At 42.4% G+C, this 21,323-nt stretch overlaps 1 protein-coding gene across 1 annotated transcript in view; it reads right to left on the reverse strand.

Moving 5' to 3' along the window:
- INPP5F (inositol polyphosphate-5-phosphatase F) overlaps positions 1-21,323 on the reverse strand; it is a 182,596-nt gene that overhangs the window by 121,493 nt on the left and 39,780 nt on the right. The window contains exon 2 of the mRNA XM_030202612.1: positions 20,927-21,007. Within this exon, the coding sequence (XP_030058472.1) occupies positions 20,927-21,007 (81 nt within the window). The remainder of the gene's footprint in view (positions 1-20,926; positions 21,008-21,323) is intronic.

The raw sequence follows: 21,323 nt of genomic DNA on the forward strand, positions 1-21,323 counted from the left end.
GACCAATCTACTCCAACCTTAACTGACTACAGATTTCTGTGGTCAGCAAAGAAACTCCCACAGCAGCATCTGTCATCTCTGCCTCCCACTGACCCTTTCTAGGCAGCAATCACCCCCCAGATCTTCCCGCTAGGAATATCTTCATTTCCACCACTCTTTCTCAGCCTGCTACAGAACTCTGCTTCTGCAACTGGTATATCATCTGCCCCTTTCTTCGACGTGATAGACAGTTTTAAACGCCTGTGCAGTGAAAATTGAACTTGGGGTGGGGGGACACTGAGAAAACTTTGCAAGAGAGCTACCAGGCTCCTCCTTTCCATTACTGGCAACAGTAGATCCCCCAGAAGCAAGGTACAGGACTGCAAACACAGTGCACCAGATCAGCACCAAGAAATGTCCTGTACTGGTATGAAGGCTCCCAGAGATCCAGCAGCTGCCTTGTTTGGACCCCCCTCACCCCCCGGTATGAAAGCTCCCAGGGATCCAGCAGCTGCCTTGTTTGGACTCCCCTCACCCCCTTTCCCCCCACCCTCATGTTCCCTGCTTTCAGTAAAGTAAGCTGCCTTAAAATGCATGTTTAATACTGTCAGTTGCTGTATAAATGCCTGACAACACAGTTTGTCCAACTAGATGGAGGAAAATGCAACCCCTGGTGGGCCTCCAATGAGGGAGGGGCTAGACAGGAGAGCTGCTCTCTGCCTCAAATCCCATAGCTGTAAAGAGTGAGAACAGAAGACATGAACATGTAGGGAACAATTCTATGTACACCAAAAGTTAAGCACCATAATGCTGGGTGCTAAGCACACATTCTATAATGGGATCTGGGCACCCAGATTCCATTCAAGAATACTACCGTAAGTCAGACTTTGTGTGTCAACATTTAGGTGCGCCCATCTGTGCCATGTCTATGGCAAGCATAAATGCGCATACCTAAACACAGCACATTACCATGTAAATGACGCTATTCTATAACATGTCAAGAAATTATGTCTTACCTGATAATTTTCTTTCCTTTAGGCGCAGAAGATGAATCTAGAGACTTGTGGGTTATGTCTATCTACCAGCAGGTATAAATAGAGAACACTGAGCTGAAGTGGTATAAAATATTCAATTGTAAAGCACTGCGTAAGACTGGTAGCGCTATAGAAGTGATTTATAGTAGGAGTGATTTATAGTAGTAAAGGACGTCATACTCCTAGCTCGTCCAATATTAGAATAACAAAGCAGAAGGAAATGACAGAAGAGTCAAAAGCATACTTGCAAGAACTTTTTCCTCCCCATGAGAACTCCGATACAGTTGATTGAAAAATCTGCAAAAAACAACAGCAATCAAAACCAACCCAAAACAAGAACCCTTAAACTACAGCAACTCGCAGCACGAAATGGAAAGGACTCCTATCACCCCAGAAATTAGCAGAGAAACTAGGGTGGGCCTCTGGATTCATCTGCTGTGCCTAAAGGAAAGAAAGTGATCAGTTAAGACACAATTTCTTGTTCCTTAGCGCCAACAGCAGATGAATCTAGAGATTTGTGGAATCTAGCAAAGCAGTCCTTAAGTAGGGTGGGAACCTGAAGTCCCCGCAGAAAGCACTGCCGCTCCAAAGGCCGCATCTGAACGCAGCATAACAACCAGATGGTAATGCCTTGAAAAACTGTGCTGACCACGTTCCCGCTCTGCAAATTTTGAGCAACGGAAGCATCCGTGCCTCCGCCCAAGAGGATACCAGAGCCCTAGAAGAGTGCACCCGAAAGCGTAGGGGAACTTGCTTACCCTCCACCAAATAAACTGACACAATAGCCACTTTAACCTATTGGGCAACAGTAGCTTTGGACGCTGCACCCTCCCCCCTTCCGTGAACCCACAAACAAGTGATCTGACCTGAAAAAATCATTAGTAGACTCCAAATTGTGCAAAACAACCCAACACACATCCAAAAGGTGTAAAGAAGAAAACTCCCACGGGTATGTCTCTCTCTGAAAGGCGGCAAGAATACCGCCTGATTGAGATGAAAAGATGTAACCACCTTAGACAAAAAGAAAGGAACTATATGAACTGACACCCCTTCCACAGAAAAATGGAGAAAAGGCTCCCAACAAGACAGTGCTTGAAGGTCGGACATTCGGCATGCCAACACAATGGCAACTAAAAAAAAAAAAAACAGTCTTCAACATCAGGTCTTTCAAAATAGTCTGCTTCAACGGTTCAAAGAGCACTTTCTGAAGTGCCTGCAACACCAGATTGAGGTTCCACTCCAGGCACAGAGCGCAACAGCATTTAAGGCGGTTCACTCCTTGGAGAAAACGAACAACATCCAGATGAGAAGCCAATGAAGAATGCAGAAGACGACCTCTATAACAGGCCAGGGTCGCCACCTGTACCCGTAACAAATTGTACGCCAGCCCTTGCGTAAGGCCATCCTGGAGAAAGGACAAAATCTGCAGAAGGACTGTACAACAGGATTCAAAAATCCTCCATACTCGGACATAAGCCACAGAGGTAGACCACTTTTTCACCTGTAGGAGTGTGGCGATAACTTGAAAATAACCCTTTCCTTCAGCTTTGCCCACCATAAGACCAAAGCAGGAGGGCTTTTCCAATTTGAATTGGCCCTTGAAGAGGCTGGGAAGACCCAACAGCGGAAGCGGATCATCTATCTGCAAGCGAATCAAGTCCACATTCTAAGGGCAACACAGTCAATCCAGAACCACCATAATCACCTGCCCCAGATGGCCCTGGATCCAATGGAGAACCCTGCCTAAGGGGGAAAGACAGATGTTAAATAGTATAGGAGCCAAAAGGGACCCGTGTGGGACCCCACATGGGAGTGCAAAAGAAGCTGAAAGAGTAACCAGAAACAATAACTGGGAATACAAAACACTGATAATATAATAATTGTAGCATTCTAACGTGACATAGTAACATAGTAGATGACGGCAGAAAAAGACCTGCACGGTCCATCCAGTCTGCCCAACAAGATGAACTCATGTGTATACCTTACCTTGATTTGTACCTGTCTTTTTCAGGGCATAGACCATATAAGTCTGCTCTATCCCCTCCTCCCAACCACCAGCCCCGCCTCCCCCACCACCGGCTCTGGCACAGACCGTATAAGTCTGCCCAGCACTATTCCCCGCCTCCCAACCACCAGTCCTGCCTCCCACCACCGGAACTGGCACAGACCGTATAAGTCTGCCCACCACTATCTTCGCCTCCCAACCACCAACCCCTCTTCCCCCCACCGGCTCCGCCACCCAATTTCGGCTAAGCTTCTGAGGATCCATTCCTTCTGCACAGGATTCCTTTATGTATATCCCACGCTTCTTAAATAAAATAGCTTTTATAGCTTTACGAAACAAGGAATAATAGGAAAAGAGCAATCATGGATACTGGTAAGATATTTCAAGCCTTAGCTGCTGAAAAAATTCTCTTTGAGTGAAATTCCTTATATGATGGAAATGATAACTTTAGGGAATTTCTAGTACTGTGCACTGATGTTAAAACTGAAATTAAGGGAACTCTGCTGCACGTCTCATATTCCGCCAGAACCGATATACTCGTATCACCCCTCTCCTCAGGTCACTTCACTGGCTTCCGATCAGATACCGCATTCAATTCAAGCTTCTCCTTCTTACCTACAAATGCACTCAGTCTGCTGCCCCTCACTATCTTTCTACCCTCATCTCCCCTTACGTTCCCGCCCGTAACCTCCGTTCACAGGATAAATCCCTCCTCTCAGTACCCTTCTCCACCACCGCCAACTCCAGGCTCCGCTCATTCTGCCTCGCCTCACCCTATGCTTGGAACAACCTTCCTGAGCTCTTACGCCAAGCCCCCTCCCTGCCCGTATTCAAGTCTTTGCTTAAAGCCCACCTCTTCAATGCTGCGTTCGGCACCTAACCCTTATCGTTCAGTGAATCCAGACTGCCCCAATTTGACTGCCCCTATCGGACCGACCATTCACTTGTCTATTAGATTGTAAGCTCTTTGAGCAGGGACTGTCTCTCTTTGTTAAATTGTACAGCGCTGCGTAACCCTAGTAGCGCTCTAGAAATGTTAAGTAGTAGTAGTAGTAATATATGCCAGGAAAAATCCCTGAATAATTTTAAATACAAAACAACAAAGCTTGAAAATTATTCTGGCCTATATTGGTAGCCAGTGAAACTGGACATATAAATTGGATACCCTATCAAATTTTTTCACACCATAAATAAGCATTATAGCTGTGTTTGTATTGTCTGCAGCTTAATGGGTTTTTAGAACAGCTCAGATAAAATTACATTGCAATAGTCCAATTTGGTTAATATCAAAGCCTGAACTACTGTATCAGTCTAAATTTCTCCTGTGTAAAAATATTTCCTAATCCATCTGAAATTGTACATTAACAGAAAGCATCTCTTTACAAGCCGTTCACCTGAGATTCCCATGTTAAGTTATGGTCTAACATGATGCCCGAAATTTTCAAAGACAACTAACTTGTAACATAGTATAGTAACATAGTAAATAATGGCAGATAAAGACATGTACAGTCCATCAAGTCTGCCCAACAAAATAAACTCATTTTACATGGTATTCGATACTTTAAACGTATACCAGAGTTTGATTTGTCCTTGCCTTTCTCAGGGAACAAACCGTAGAAGTCTGCCCAGCCCTCTTCTTGTACTAAAAGTTCTGAAGCTAACGTCGAAGCCCCTTAAAATTTACAATCAAGCCCATCCATATCTATTTAGTCACGATCAGCGCATAGACCGTAGAAGTCTGCCCATCACCAGTTTTGCTTCCCAATTACCAGCATCGCCACCCAAACTCCGCTAAGATTCCATGGATCCATTCCTTCTAAACAGGATTCCTTTGTGTTTATCCCACGCATGTTTGAATTCCATTACCATTTTCATCTCCACCACCTCCCACAGGAGGGCATTCCACTTATCCACCACCCTCTCCATAAAAAAAACTTCTCGACATTAACTCCTGAGTCTGCCCTCCCTTCAACCTCAATTCTTGTAGGATAAGTCATTCACTACAAAAGAACAATTTTGTGGAACTATTCCATTTTGCCCAACCAAAAGAAATTTCATTTTATCACTGTTTAGCTTTAAAGATTAACAACCATCCAGGTGGCAATTTTAGAGATACATTTCTCTATGCGAGGTTTTATTGCATAATCATCATTCAAAGTTGGAATTAAAACTATCATCATCGGCATACATGAATACCTGAAAACCTGAAGCTTCCAAAACAATCTAGTGATGACATGAGAATATTAAATAAGACAGGGGAGGTTGGAGAACCCTGAGGAACTCCACAGATCCCAGTCCAACTCTGAATAAATTCCATTCATTTTAACCAAATAAGATCTCTCCATTAAAAAAAAAAACCCTAAGCCAATTCAGAACATGGCTTGTTATGCCGATGTTATTTAAAGTTTTTAACAATAGCTCATGACCTACAACATCAAAGGCTCTTGACAGACTGAATTGCATAAGTGCCTTTTTCCCCTCAGGCAACAGTATATTGATGTCATATAATGAAGCATACAGTGTGGTTTTGGTGCTAAAATTAGCCCGAAACCCAGATTGGGACTGATGCAAAATATCAAACTTTTCCAGATATTCAACTAATTGTATGGTAACCAAACCTTCCATAAGTTTCAGCACGCTCTCGTTACCTCTCGCCTTGACTACTGCAACCTACTCCTCACTGGTTTCCCACTTAGCCACCTATCCCCCCTTCAATCCGTTCAGAACTTTGCTGCACGTCTTATCTTCCGCCTGAACCGATACACTCATATCACTCCTCTCCTCAAGTCACTTCATTGGCTTCCGATCAGGTACCGCATTCAATTCAAGCTTCTGCTACTAACCTACAAATGTACTCGATCTGCAGCCCCTCCTTACCTCTCAACCCTCATCTCCCCTTACGTTCCTACCCGTAACCTCCGCTCTCAAGACAAATCCCTCCTTTCAGTACCCTTCTCCACCACCGCCAACTCCAGGCTCCGCCCTTTCTGTCTCGCCTCACCCAACGCGTGGAACAAACTCCCCGAGGCCATACGCCAGGCCCCCTTCCCTGCCCATCTTCAAATCTCTGCTTCAAGCCCACCTCTTCAACGTCGCCTTCAGCACCTAACCTCTACACCTCTACCCAGGAAACCTAGACTGCCCAACTTGACATTTTGTTCTTTAGATTGTATGCTCCTTTGAGCAGGGACCGTCCTTCTTTGTTTATTTTGTATAGCGCTGCGTAACCCTAGTAGCGCTCTAGAAATGTTAAGTAGTAGTAGAATTGGTATAGAGGCCACAGGACTATAATTACTCACATTAGCCTGTGTTTCCTTCTTTTTTTTGGTATGGAGGTAATAATGATATTCCCTACCGAAAATGGGAAAAGACGTGATAGTGAATTGGTTAACCAGTCATAGATCTTATATTTAAACCTAGGAGAAGCAAACCTCATAAGAGCAGTAGGGTATACATCCAAGGAATTGCAATAGCATCATATCTAGAGAATGGAAGTTGCTCAATAATATTACTGCTAAATTGCGATCTAATTTTAGCAATCTTCTCCCTGAATTAGTGAGCCAATTGTTCAGCTGTTGGAAAGGAGTCACATGGAGGAGTACATTAACTGAGGTTGCAAGGTGGTAAACTTAGGAGTAATGTCAGAAAAATCTTTTTCACGGAGAGGGTGGTTGATGCCTGAAATGCCCTCCAGAGGGAGGTGATGGAGAAGAAAAAAAACTGTGGCAGAATTCAAAATGGCGTGGGATGAACACAGAAGATCGCTAATTAGAAAATAAATGGTATAAAAAAAACAAAACAAAGGGTTGCATATGTGTTTGCATATCAAGTGGTGCTTAGATGGATATTATCAACTAAAGCTGGTACTGAGCTGGCTTGTACGGTCTGAGTGCCGCATACAGCAATCCGGTTTAGGATGGGCTGGAGAGAGCTTCAACAGAAACTCCATTAATTTGGAACGCGAGGACAGTGCTGGGCAAACTTTTTATGGTCTGTGTCCCGCAAATGACAAGATGAATTCAGATAGGCTTTGAGGGCAACTCCACTAGTTGGAACATAAGGACAGAGCTGGGCTGAGTTCTACAGTCTATGTCACAGAAACAACAAAGGAAGACCATGATCAAGAATATAATATCACGTTCATTGTCTAGAATTGAGAATGAATGTGACTGTTGGGCAGACTGGATGGACCATTCAAGTCTTTATCTGCCATCACTTACTATATAGCAGCAATTATTTAATCATTAAGTAGATTATTTACTACTGAAAAGAGACATTTTAAACTACTAAAATCAGTTCGGTAAAGTAAACTTCAGCTTCAACTGTTCTAAATTTATAAGTTGTTATTGGCCACCTCCCTCTAGATCTTTTATCATCTGTTTTATCTTTTTTTTCCAAAATTCTCTCCAATCTCCTACAAGACCTTTTTAACAATAAAAAATCTGAATTAAACCATCTGTTCTTCCTGTCCTTAGATTTCTGTTTAACTTTCATAGGGGCAACTGCATCCAACATAGGCCCAAAAACCTTACTCCAATTCTCTAATCCTTATAGACCATAGTTAGCTGTCAAATAGTATTTGTCTACCATATCCCAGAATTCAGCACCATCAATTTTCCCTCTAGTAGAATATTGTATTTTAGACTTACCGACAATACTCACTCTTCGTTGATGAATGCCGATATGGCACTATTTCCATATAACAGTAAAACCTAATAAATATTGGTCCGATCAGAGCAAAGGGGACCACTGCACCAACTCAATGCTCAAAGAAGCTGTTGAATTATTCGTATATGCAATTAAATCTAATTGTTACCATTTTTGTGCGTTTTCTGAGTTGAAGAGTAACAAAAACCCAAAGACTCTAAATAATTGTATAAATCCTTAACTACAGGGTCCACTAACAAATTTAAGTGCAGATTTATATCATCCAACAAAAAAGTACAAGATGCAGTATTCAGTGTTCCTAGTTAAAAAATCATAAAAATCCTTATTAGCTTGGGCCCATTTCCTAGGTGGACAATAGAATAGGATATAAATTAATGGGCTAACTAAGGGGGCATCTTCAATTCTACATGACATTATTTCTAAAGCAGAGGAATTAAGTTTCTAATAAAGTGACTCTAAACAGAGCATTACACAATAGACTCAATCCTCCTCCTTTTACTCATTTTTTCTAGAAACAGATTTCAACCCAAGGGACAGATATCATTCAAAAGGGGGTCATCATGTGAGTGCAGGCAGGTCTCCATAAACACATAAGCCCAAGTTTTGAAACTTCAATCCAATTCCTAAGTATGTTAATCTTATTATCAAGAGACCTCATATTAAAAAAAAAGAGACTGGAACAGACAAAGAAACCGGTACAGATGATAAATTTATCATGTTGTCCGGTTCTGGCCCAGGTGCGCAATATGTGTATCCTCGGCTCTTGCGTCTCAAAGCCCAAGGTCTGTACGAGGAAATAAACCACCACCACCAAATGAACTTACAAATTAGCTATGGCCTTAGGGAAGTCAGTGTCACAACTGCATAATCAAGCAGCCTTACTCCACTGACTTCCCTTCTAAGCTCTGGCTTTTTATTAACAACAGTCAAGCAAGACTGCACATTCCATACATGATTACAAGTTTGGTGAACAATATACTTCTCTCTTTCTCACACATTGCTTGCAACATTTATAGTCCATCTTATCTTCTTGAACTAGACTACGTACACATTTTCTCCCTTATGCCTTGTTTCTTAAGGTCCTATATACTACATTCCATTTCAGCAATTACAGATAACAGATAATATTAACAGCTCATTTCCTCCAAGGTTACAGCTCTCATCAAAATAAGAATTGAATAATTCTTCTTTATATGACTGAGACAAACTCTCCATTTCTCTTTGGTCTGCTACTGGACCCCAGTGACACAAATTCTCCACTTTTCTTTGGTCCCCTACTGGACCTTTTCTGCATTCCAAGCATCACTGCAGGAAAGCCTCTGCCTCTAGGGTCTACTGCTTTTAGGGGTTTTTTCCCCCTATTTTTCTTTTTTTTATGCCCTTTATTCATCTACGCAGGAAGCCCTAAGATCAGAGTGTCATCCATGGCCTCAAGGATCTCCACTTTTGGAGCTCAGAAGTGGGGCAGAGGAAAAGGGTGCAGAGGGCACTCAGGCAACCAGGAGCTACCAGGAAAAGTAACCCTATGGCCCTGGATCCCTAGTTATGCAGAGAGAAGTGTCAAAACCAGCCTTATCTAACCAGAGCCTGCTTCTACCTTGCTGCACTAGCCAAATGTCTCCTACTGCTGGAGACAACAAAACTGGACAGCTTCACTACTGCATCAACATATAAAGGGAACGCAAGCAGGTCTGTTTTGCCTTTTCCTGCTTGAAGAAGGGCATAGCCCATTCTACCGACAGGAGAAAGAAGAATTAAATGGTCCTTCATAAAAAAAAACTTCAAACATTTTTTTTAAATAAGTAGACGATTGTAGGTCTTTGTTTTTCCCTCTGTACACTTGAATGTGACTTTTAATGATGCATAAATGATGTTATGATGTACTCTGTTTTATCTGATGTAAAGGACCCTAATGTGGGGATATGGCAATATAAAAGATGTATTGGTATTTACTATTTAAACTTTCTATTGAATAATCAAAATATATGTTCATGTCATTCATTCAAGTATTTATTTGATAGTGCTATCATTCCTTATTATTATTTATTGCATTTGTATCCCACATTCCCCCACCTATTTGCAGGCTCAATGTGGCTTACATAAATTTGAAACATTGGCATTACAGGGTATCAGATACAATTATTAATGTATAATGATTAGGAAAGGTAAGAGAAGAAGAAGAGAGTAATTAGGATAGTTATAGCAGGTAGGCATTCTTAATTGATTGGGTTAGTGGGGTGACTTAGTAAGGCTATAGGTTTTCATTGTGGGACTAGCATAAAAAGAAGAATGTCTTCAAGGCTTTTAGAAGGATAAATGTTTTCATTGATTAATCTAGTGAGGTTATAAGTTCTCATTGTAAGCCTTGTTGAAGAAGAATGTCTTCAGGGATTTTCGAAAGACTGTTGTTTCGCTGATTGCTTTCAGGTCTGTAGGTAATGCATTCCATATCTGCATGCTCATGTAGGAGAAGGTAGTGGCATGCATCTGCTTGTATTTAAGACCTTTGCAGCTGGGGTAGTGCAGGTTGAGAAATTTGCGGGATGATCTTGTGGCGTTTCTGGGAGGTAGGTCTACGAGGTTTAGCATGTAGATTGGGGCATCTGTGTGAATGATTTTGTGTACTATCGTGCAGATCTTGAACGCGATGCGTTCCTTGAGTGGGAGCCAGTGAAGTTTCTCTCTTAGGGGTTTTGCACTTTCATATTTAGTTTTTCCAAATATGAGTCTGGCGGCCGTGTTCTGGGCAGTTTGGAGTTTTTTTATTGTCTGTTCTTTGCATCCGGCGTATAATGCATTGCAGTACTCTAGATGGCTTATTACCAATGACTGTACCAGGGTGCGGAAGATGTATCTCAGGAAGAATGGTTTTATTCTTTTGAGTTTCCATATGGTGTAGAACATCTTTTTTAGGTCTAATCATGCTTTAAATTTAAATATTAGGGTCTAATCATGCTTTAAATTTAAATATTAGTATAATACATTACAGATCCATCCTAGGAGGTTCTCAAACAAACATTCTCAGAACTACAGCACTTCATTTTTCAGGTTTCAAGAAAAGCATTTCCTGCACATTCTGGCTGAACATTGCAGACTGCAGAAGCATTCTTGTCAAAACAAAATCTGCCATCTATATTCCATTCCTTGACAATTATACTAAATTCTTCAGTTTGGATCTGTTTCTATTATGTTTGATGTTCAATTCACTTATGTTTAATGTCATTGTACTGAAAAAGGAAATAATCTTCACAAATTGAGCTATTAGGTTTCAAAGACGCATATTCTCTGTGCTTCCGCCTCAGCTACCTCTTCTGAAGTTTGGTTCTCTACAATATAGAGTGGAAGCTGTCGTACCTGAATCATGTACCTGCAGCATGTAGCCAGTTCCCTTCTCTCTGAGGGAGGTGAAAAGGTTCCAGTGGAGCAGATAAAAACAGTGCATGCACATCGATCTTTGGGGAAAGCCAAAGAAAATTTAGCAAGAGAAATTGTGGCCGGATTCCAGAGCTTTAAAGTGGAAGACGGTGCTGAAAGCTGCCCGCAATAAGGATGCCTTTGTGTGGGACACTTGCAATCTGTCGCTGTATCAGGATGTGGCTGCCTCTACCTTGAGACGCCATGGGGAATTGCGCTTCTTTACAGAAAAGCTGTGGTCAGAAGGCATGAGGAACAGGTGGCAATTTCCTTTTGCCTTGATGTTCACCCATGATGGTCAGCTTTATTATATTCGCTCCAGAGAGGAGAAGATTCAATTATGCCCTCAAGCTGCTCCAGATCTGGTAGAGGTATCGGCCTCCCGAGCAGAGCACAACATCCAGAATAGACCTAAGTGGCAGCGGGCCTCTAATAGCAAGATCCGTCGTTTGCAGCACCAGACCTCAGCGATGGGCCTCCCGGGGGGGGGGGGGGTCCACCATACTGAATCCAGACTATGTTATTACAGATTGGATTGTCATACAGGTGAACCTGGGGGGAGGGCCCAGCGGCTTCTTGGGGTCTTTGGACTGGACTCTCATTTTGTAAGCTATATAGTTTTTATTCTCAGTTATTGTACTTGTTCTCAGTTGGGCTATGAGATGGTTGTGCATTACTTGACCTTGTGTCCCTGAGTTGAGTGCTTGAATTATTGTGATGTGCTTAAATCTACAGTTTGTGTGTGTGCAGTGTGATTGAGCTGACTGTTCACGAGAAACGGGAATGACACTGCTTCAGATGCGGTTGTTGGGGGGGGGGGGGGGGGGGGGGGGGAAGAGGCGCCCTCACTTCTCTAAATATTTTTGGTATACCCAGATGGAGGGGTTTTGGGGGAATTGGGGGTTGTGTGGTGGGTGGGGAGGAGGTTTGCGGGAAGAACAGGTGGGAGGGGGTTTGTTCTGCTGAGGGGGTGGAAAAGGGGAGGGTAGGGGAAGTGGGTTCTAGATGGAAATTCTTTGATGGTGCTGAGAGTATGTAGGTGAGATGGCAAGGTCCAGCTTGGGCAGATTTTGGGCTCCTGATTGTTAAATGTGTCTATGGGTAAATTCAAGATTGAGTCTCTGAATGTTAAGGGACTAAACTCAAACAGAAAGGGAAGTGGGGGTGAGAACCAGGCTATCCAAAGACAGGAACACTGAAGTGGTGAATTGAAGCTAAGTTTATTGAAAAACAAACTGACTCGACACAACGTTGTGTTTCGGCCAGATGGCCTACATCAGGAGTCTATGAATTAAAAACAATATATAAGAAAACAAATTTCAAACAAAACAATCAGAAACCTTGTGTAGTGATAAAATGCAAACACATAACTAATGCCATACTGGGAAAAGACCAAGGGTCCATCGAGCCCAGCATCCTGTCCACGACAGCGGCCAATCCAGGCCAAGGGCACCTGGCAAGCTTCCCAATCGTACAAACATTCTATACATGTTATTCCTGGAATTGTGGATTTTTCCCAAACGGACAACTTAAGAACATATGAGATTTAACAATGATAATGATGTAAAAAAATAATATTTTGTTGCAAAATACACACACAGTCATTTCTTTTATGTTTTTCAGCACATCATTACTAGTCTTTGTATACTTTAACTATATGGATCACATAACAGATATACACATTTATATAATTCACACCTTAACCATTCATTTTGTTTTATTCATTTCTATTCATTCTTTCAATCTATATGATAATGATTCATCTTATTATATTAAAACTGATCTTTTTTATATATGTATATATATATTACTCCTGACATGCCTGGTTTAGATTGGTCATGGAAAATTAATATTTGAGTGACATATCAATGCGTTATCATGGTTCACAAATTCTGCAATATTAAATTTAAATCTTATCATGGTTTATTTTTGTTTTATCCATCAAAGACTTAAAATTTGTGTTGCACTTATGGAATTTAAAAAAATATATATATACATATATATATATTGTGATAAGTAAGAGGGTGTCCTATACGGTGTAGGCCACTAGAGGGCGCTAGAAGAAGATGGAGGGCGCTAGGACCGGGGAGAGCCCTGGGAGGTCCACAGGTGCAGGCGGTTATGGGCTGGGTCCTGTGTAGCTAATTAACCACTTTATACCCCACCTGAGTTGTGAAAGGAAGGAAAGTGAGCTAGCAGCAGAAGAAGAGAGAGCCCCTGAAAGATACTGGCTAACCTTATGGACTTGGGGGGGGGGGGGGGGGGGGGACTGGGTGTCCAAAGGAGATCAGCAGGCTGAAAGTCCTGGGGTAAGAAGTCCCTAAAGCATTAGTGTTTGACTGTGTGTCCTCAGTACTTATAGGAACTGTGTGTTCAGTGGAGGGACTGTGTGTCCAAAGAAGAAAAGACTGTGTGTCCGGAACTGTGTGTTCAAAGAGGGGACTGTGTGTCCAAAGAAGAAAAGACTGTGTGTCCAGAACTGTGGGTTCAAAGGGGGGACTGTGTGTCCAAAGTACTGAGAGAAGCAGGCTGCAAAGCCTGGGGTTGAGAGTCCCCAAAGTATTGGTGTAGTACTGAGCCCATGTATCTGTGTGGGGAGGCTCAGTGTGAAGATCTATGAAAGTATAAAGTATTAAGCTAGAAGAAGTGTGCCCAGGGGCTGGAATAAAGAGTTGCCTGAGAAATATGCAGTTGGTGAGACCTGTTTAATTTGCTGAGTGGGAACCAGGTCACCCTGAGCGAGAAGGGGTAGCACACTAATTTGCATATGATCAGGTCACCCTGAGTGAGAAGGGGGCTATCACTATATATATATATATATATATATATATATATATATACAGTGGGGGAAATAAGTATTTGATCCCTTGCTGATTTTGTAAGTTTGCCCACTGACAAAGACATGAGCAGCCCATAATTGAAGGGTAGGTTATTGGTAACAGTGAGAGATAGCACATCACAAATTAAATCCGGAAAATCACATTGTGGAAAGTATATGAATTTATTTGCATTCTGCAGAGGGAAATAAGTATTTAATCCCTCTGGCAAACAAGACCTAATACTTGGTGGCAAAACCCTTGTTGGCAAGCACAGCGGTCAGACGTCTTCTGTAGTTGATGAGGTTTGCACACATGTCAGGAGGAATTTTGGTCCACTCCTCTTTGCAGATCATCTCTAAATCATTAAGAGTTCTGGGCTGTCGCTTGGCAACTCGCCACTCCATGACCCTAATGTGCTTCTTCCTGAGCCACTCCTTTGTTGCCTTGGCTGTATGTTTTGGGTCATTGTCGTGCTGGAAGACCCAGCCACGACCCATTTTTAAGGCCCTGGCGGAGGGAAGGAGGTTGTCACTCAGAATTGTACGGTACATGGCCCCATCCATTCTCCCATTGATGCGGTGAAGTAGTCCTGTGCCCTTAGCAGAGAAACACCCCCAAAACATAACATTTCCACCTCCATGCTTGACAGTGGGGACGGTGTTCTTTGGGTCATAGGCAGCATTTCTCTTCCTCCAAACACGGCGAGTTGAGTTCATGCCAAAGAGCTCAATTTTTGTCTCATCTGACCACAGCACCTTCTCCCAATCACTCTCGGCATCATCCAGGTGTTCACTGGCAAACTTCAGACGGGCCGTCACATGTGCCTTCCGGAGCAGGGGGACCTTGCGGGCACTGCAGGATTGCAATCCGTTATGTCGTAATGTGTTACCAATGGTTTTCGTGGTGACAGTGGTCCCAGCTGCCTTGAGATCATTGACAAGTTCCCCCCTTGTAGTTGTAGGCTGATTTCTAACCTTCCTCATGATCAAGGATACCCCACGAGGTGAGATTTTGCGTGGAGCCCCAGATCTTTGTCGATTGACAGTCATTTTGTACTTCTTCCATTTTCTTACTATGGCACCAACAGTTGTCTCCTTCTCGCCCAGCGTCTTACTGATGGTTTTGTAGCCCATTCCAGCCTTGTGCAGGTGTATGATCTTGTCCCTGACATCCTTAGACAGCTCCTTGCTCTTGGCCATTTTGTAGAGGTTAGAGTCTGACTGATTCACTGAGTCTGTGGACAGGTGTCTTTCATACAGGTGACCATTGCCGACAGCTGTCTGTCATGCAGGTAACGAGTTGATTTGGAGCATCTACCTGGTCTGTAGGGGCCAGATCTCTTACTGGTTGGTGGGGGATCAAATACTTATTTCCCTCTGCAGAATGCAAATAAATTCATATACTTTCCACAATGTGATTTTCCGGATTTAATTTGTGATGTGCTATCTCTCACTGTTACCAATAACCTACCCTTCAATTATGGGCTGCTCATGTCTTTGTCAGTGGGCAAACTTACAAAATCAGCAAGGGATCAAATACTTATTTCCCCCACTGTATATATATATATATATATATATATTTTGTATATATTTTTTTATTTATAATTTTTTTACATCATTGTTATTGTTAAATCTTATATGTTCTTAAGTTGTCCGTTCGTGTTTGCATTTTATCACTACACAAGATTTCTGTTTGTTTTGTTTGAATTTTGTTTTCTTATATATTGTTTTTAATTCGTAGACTCCTGATGTAGGCCATCTGGCCGAAACACAACGTTGTGTCAAGTCAGTTTGTTTTTCAATAAACTTTGCTTCATTTCACCAGTGGTCCTGTCTTTGGATAGCCTGGTTCTCACCCCCACTTCCCTTTCTGTTTTGAGTTTCTCCATGGGACTTTTTGAGTTCTCCACGTATTTGGATTCTCAAGGGACTAAACTCACTATATAAGCGGCAATGTCTTTTTAAAGAACTGTCCAGGCTATCTGCCTCAATTTGATTTTTGCAGGAGAAACGTTTATTGAAACGCCACCAAAACCTTATGCGACAAAGGTTATCCGCTGCAATTTTTTACCTCCCATCCTTCCAGGAATAAAAAAAGGTGGGCATTTTGATTTCGAACTCCCTTCACCCGATAATCAAACAGGTCCTTTGTAATCCCAATGGTCATTTTTTGGCTTTACAAATTGAACTTCAAGGGCATATATATAACTTGATCACCGTGAATGCTCCAAATGATACCCAGACCTTTTTATCTAGAGCTGGAGTAATCCCTTATGCAATAGCCTACTGGTTTGTGGGTTTTAGGACGTGACTTTAATGTGACACAGTGCTCTAAATTGGATTCTACAGCGCAACTGGTGTATAAACAGTCCAATAGGAAAGCTTTGTTAGATCTGCTGAATCACATGGGGCTTCTAGATGCTTGGAGGCATTTCCATGGCACAAGCAGAACATTTACACATCAATCGGCTCCGCATGCTTCCTCATCACATAGGGATTACTTTTTTCTAGATAAAGGCTTTCTTTCCAATGTGAAGTGAGTTGAAATTGATACTTTAGTGTGGTCTGACCACGCCCTGATTTGGGTTAAATATAAGGGTCTTGGAAAGGATCAGAGACTTCACTTTTGGAGGCTCAATGGAGTGTGTTGTGCAAGATCTTAAAAAAGAAATCGCTCTATTCCTCAAGAATAATTCCACTCAGGAGATTTCTTTGGGCACTCTATGGGATAGTCTAAAGGCTTTTGTTTGAGGACGTTTCATAATATGGGCCAGCAGGCTGAAAAGGAAATAGGCTGTTTCCACTGCTGCCAATAGAATAAATCAGCTTGCAATTTTCTATAATATTTGAGCCTTGTCTCTAATTCTTTCAGTGTGTATTCTTGGATGTAATGAATTCAGGTCTGTAGTTGGAGGGACGTGGGTGACCTGATCTAAATCCCAGAGTGCTACCTAACGAATTTTGTCACTATTTCTATGTTCCCTCATTGTCTCCCCTCTACTAGAGGTGAGGTAATTGTGTATGCCCCACAAGTTCTGCCTCCATATTCATGGAAACACCAAATGACACAACTGCTGTGTTTCGGCACAAAGGCGCCTGCGTCATGAGTCTTGCGGTGTGATAGAACTATATTACCTTGTTTCAGGTTATGCGTACAAGTGACGAAGTACTGTTGAAGAAACCAAGAGGGTTCAATATAGTTCTGGAGTCTACCAAGAAAATCCTTTTACACTTTATTTGGATTTCCTTTGCGATGAAACACAGCAGCTGTGTTGAGTCATTTGGTGTTTCCCAATAAAGATTTGGAATTATACTACGTCTCCCTTGTTGTTTAGAAAGAGTCAGCTTGCCCTACTCCTTTTCTCCCGTCAGACTGACTCTCGTAGGAATCCAGAGTACCTCCACTTTTTGTGGTTTCTGTTCCCATATTCATGGAGACAGGTTGCTTGTTGTTTATATGTATATATTGGACATTGCCATAGCCAGGTTTAGTCCCTGTGCTTTCAAATTGGATACGACTGCAGATTCTATGTAATTTTCTAGTTCTCTCTGATGGGCTCCTTCAGAGAACATGTACAGCTCCCTGTGGTTTATGAAGGCATCCTATTGCTTACTTGCCTTCTTGCATGCTAGGCTTGTAGTGTCCGCCCTTCGGGAAAAAAGAACCCGAATTATAACTACGTCATGCAAGCTTCCACGTTAGGAGTTACGGATCAAGAAAGGGATCTGGGTGTCATCATCGATAATACACTGAAACCTTCTGCTCAGAGTGCTGCTGCGGCTAGGAAAGCTAATAGGATGTTGGGTAAGAGGCTGAAATGTAAAAACGCTGAATACCTAACAAGCCTCTAAAGAATTCCCCTGGCACAGAATAAAGATTAAACAGAATAAAGATTAAACAGAAAAAAGTTAGAGACCAACCAGGAGAGACTAATGGGCTCACTTCCTACCTGCTGGGAGACTGAGAAAATACTGGGGCTAGGGTCACATAACCAGGGCTCTTATTGACTCTCTAGAGTCACAGTTTTTTTTCTCAGTCTCCACCTGCTGGAAGGCGAGCACAACCCATCAGTCCAATCCTGGGCCGGTCCGGAGGGACACTAAGGAACAGGATGTTGGGTATTATTAGGAAAGGTATGAGGATGTTATCATGCCGTTGTATCGCTCCATGGTGCGACCGCAACTTGAGTATTGTGTTCAATTCTGGTTGCCGCATCTCAAGAAAGATATAGTAGAATTGGAAAAGCTGCAGCGAAGGGCGACTAAAATGATAGCAGGGATGGGACGACTTCCCTATGAAGCAAGACTAAGGAGGCTAAGGCTTTTCAGCTTGGAGAAGAGACGACTGAGGGGAGACATGATAGAGGTATATAAAATAACGAGTGGAGTGGAACAGGTGGATGTGAAGTGTCTGTTTATGCTTTCCAAAAATACTAGGACTAGAGGCATGCGATGAAACTATAGTGTAGTAAATTTAAAACAAATCGGAGAAAATGTTCACCCAACGCGTAATTAAACTCTGGAATTCGTTGCCAGAGAACGTGGTGAAGGCGGTTACCTTAGGAGAGTTTAAAAAGGGGTTAGACGGTTTCCTAAAGGACAAGTCCATAAACCACTACTAAATGGACTTGGGAAAAATCCACAATTCCAGGAATGACGTGTATAGAATGTTTGTATGTTTGGGAAGCTTGCCAGGTGCCCTTGGCCTGGATTGGCCGCTGTCGTGGACAGGATGCTGGGCTCAATGGACCCTTGGTCTTTTCCCAGTGTGGCATTACTTATGTACTTCATCTCTCTTCTGTCCCCTAAGAGCATGGTGATAGCAGCCTTCTGAACTAGCAAATTGTGTATTAAGTTATGTCCAATAAAAAAAGGTATCATCTTATTTTCTTTTCCATGTTTTAATTTTAATTTCTATTGTATGCCTCCAATAATCACTGTAATTCCACCAAGTACTTTTACCCTTTACTATCAAGTCCCTCTACTTGGAACCCCTTAAAATCTGTACTACCTCTAGCTATCACCCACCACCCACTATTTTACTGTGCAGAATTATCTCAGCATGTGCTGTAATTCTTCTCCCAATTACCCCAAACCCAGGGTACACTGGTTGAGAGTGGTAGCAGAGGCTACATTACCCGTCAAGCAACAAACTAAGTTATTTTCTCCTTGTTCATATTACTACATTAAAGAAGATTTGCTGTATGCTTACAGTATTGGGTTTAAACTGCATGCTTATCATTCTGGGAGTGAAGAAGCAGAACAGTGATAAAGGCTTGCCTGTGACTTTATACAACAAATCTATGGAACAAATGCCCAGTGAAGGCAACAAGAAATAAACTTCCAGTTTCTACATAGAGTTTCCGGGCAAAGAAGAGAACTGTCTGTATCCTGTGCTGAAGAAGCAGCACAATGAACACTGCATTTATTACAACTTTAGAAAATGGACAAAAATATATTCCCTTTTTCTTTCTGATATTTATATCACTCTCAAAGAAAATAAGCTTTAAAGAGATATAAAAAAAAATCTCATACTAATTCATTTTCATATTACAGACCAAAATGAATCAGGACATTGCAATGATATTTATCATCACACCGTGATTAGTGCCATTCATACCTAGGGCTTGACTGGTACGTGCTTTTCTGTATAAGGTCAAATGATTCAGCGAGCAATTCTCTTGCTCACACAGGCACCTTATTCAAATATTCAAAGCGATTTAAGTGGGCAGGAGCCTCTCCTGCCCACTTAAATAGCTTCCTGGCACCTAACCAGATAGTAACACTGAATATCCCCAGCGACCGTCCAAACAAAAAGTGGGCAGATCAGGGGTAGCAATGGGGAGGAGCCCCAGGTATGCAGGTGCTGGTACCCGCATAATTTTTTGTTCAGTGTAAAAAAAAAAAACCCAGTCCAAATGTCCCCTCTTTCCTTCCTTACCTACCCTCCCGCACATTAAGACCCTGCCCCCGCAAGGCCCTCCATCCCCCACCTCCGCATACCTACATCCCTGGTGGTCAGAAGCGCAGCTCCCTTGTTCCTGCTGCAAGCCAAGGTGCCATTTTTGCCTCTTGTGACAGCCATTTTCCCAAGGTGCTACAAGGGGCAGGAGCGAGAGAGCTGCTCTCCTGCCCCCAATGACCCTGCTGGGGATGTAGTTAAGCCCAGGGGAGGGGCTTACCTTCACCGTGGGGGGGGTAGGTGGGTGGTGGAGGGTCTTGCATGGAGAGGGTCTTAATGCATAGGGGGAAGGGAAGAAAGGAAAGAAAGAGGGGGCATTGGGTTGGGAGGGGGTTTGGGGGCTTTGATTAAAAAAAAGTTATGCGGGCCTGCCCAAAATTATCCCCTGATATTCAGTGCCGGTGCCCAGACATGGCCCGGCACTGAATATTGGGGGATATTTTAGCCCATGACAATCAGCATTTTAAAAAACGCTGACTGCCACCAGTTGAATATTGGGGGGACTGACTTTTAAACCAAATCTGTGCCTCATGATATCATTTACCAAAGATACTCAATATAATTACTATAACTGCAAATTTTAATTAAAGTCCTTTCTGATAGGAGCGCACAGCCTGAAAGGTTTCATTCTGTATTATTTCCAGGAATTTTTGCTTTATTCGGGGGAGGGGGGTGTTTCTTTTCCATTAAGAGAAAAATATCATTGCTCCTTTGGAAAAAATCGCACATTTTCAAAACTCTGACAGTATGCATTATTTACGAAGAAGGCGTACTCTTTCCTGATAGTGCGTGCACTATTGGCACATACCTGCCCTCTTTCCAAAAAGAGTGTATGTACCCTGTTAATGACATGTGAAATAAACCTCTCATTTCTGAGAAAATAACATGAAATATCAACAATACCCACGTTGTTTCTAACAAATGCACGTCAATATTTTCAGATTCTATTTCACTACATAAAGAGCCCTTTCTATATACAAAGCCAGTATGAACATGCACTTATATCAAGTAAATACTGGATATTCTGTTCAATAAATGGTATGTACCTGAATGAAGCTGAACCTTCCCAATAACTCCCTCTACAAGACCCAAACAAATGGGATTCCAGGCCAGAAGCAAATCGGTAGCTGCAGAAATAGAAACAAAAAGTGAATTCTTAAACAATCCTAAAATATTTCAGAAAATAAAACACTCTACTTCAGTATTATATAGAAAACATGTTACAGAAGTACCGTATTTTTCGGACTATAAGACGCACCGGACCATAAGACGCACCTAGGTTTTAGAGGAGGGAAATAGGAAAAAAAAAATGTTCCTTTTTCCCTCCTCTAAAACCTAGGTGCTCCGGTGCGTCTTGTCCGAGTTTTGGACCGCCGTCCCATACTTACACGATTCCATGTTCCCTGGTGGTCTAGTGACGTCGGGGCAGGAAAGAGCCCCCTC

The sequence above is a fragment of the Microcaecilia unicolor genome, chromosome 5, assembly GCF_901765095.1.
Source record: "Microcaecilia unicolor chromosome 5, aMicUni1.1, whole genome shotgun sequence".
Classification (NCBI taxonomy): Eukaryota; Metazoa; Chordata; class Amphibia; order Gymnophiona; family Siphonopidae; genus Microcaecilia; species Microcaecilia unicolor.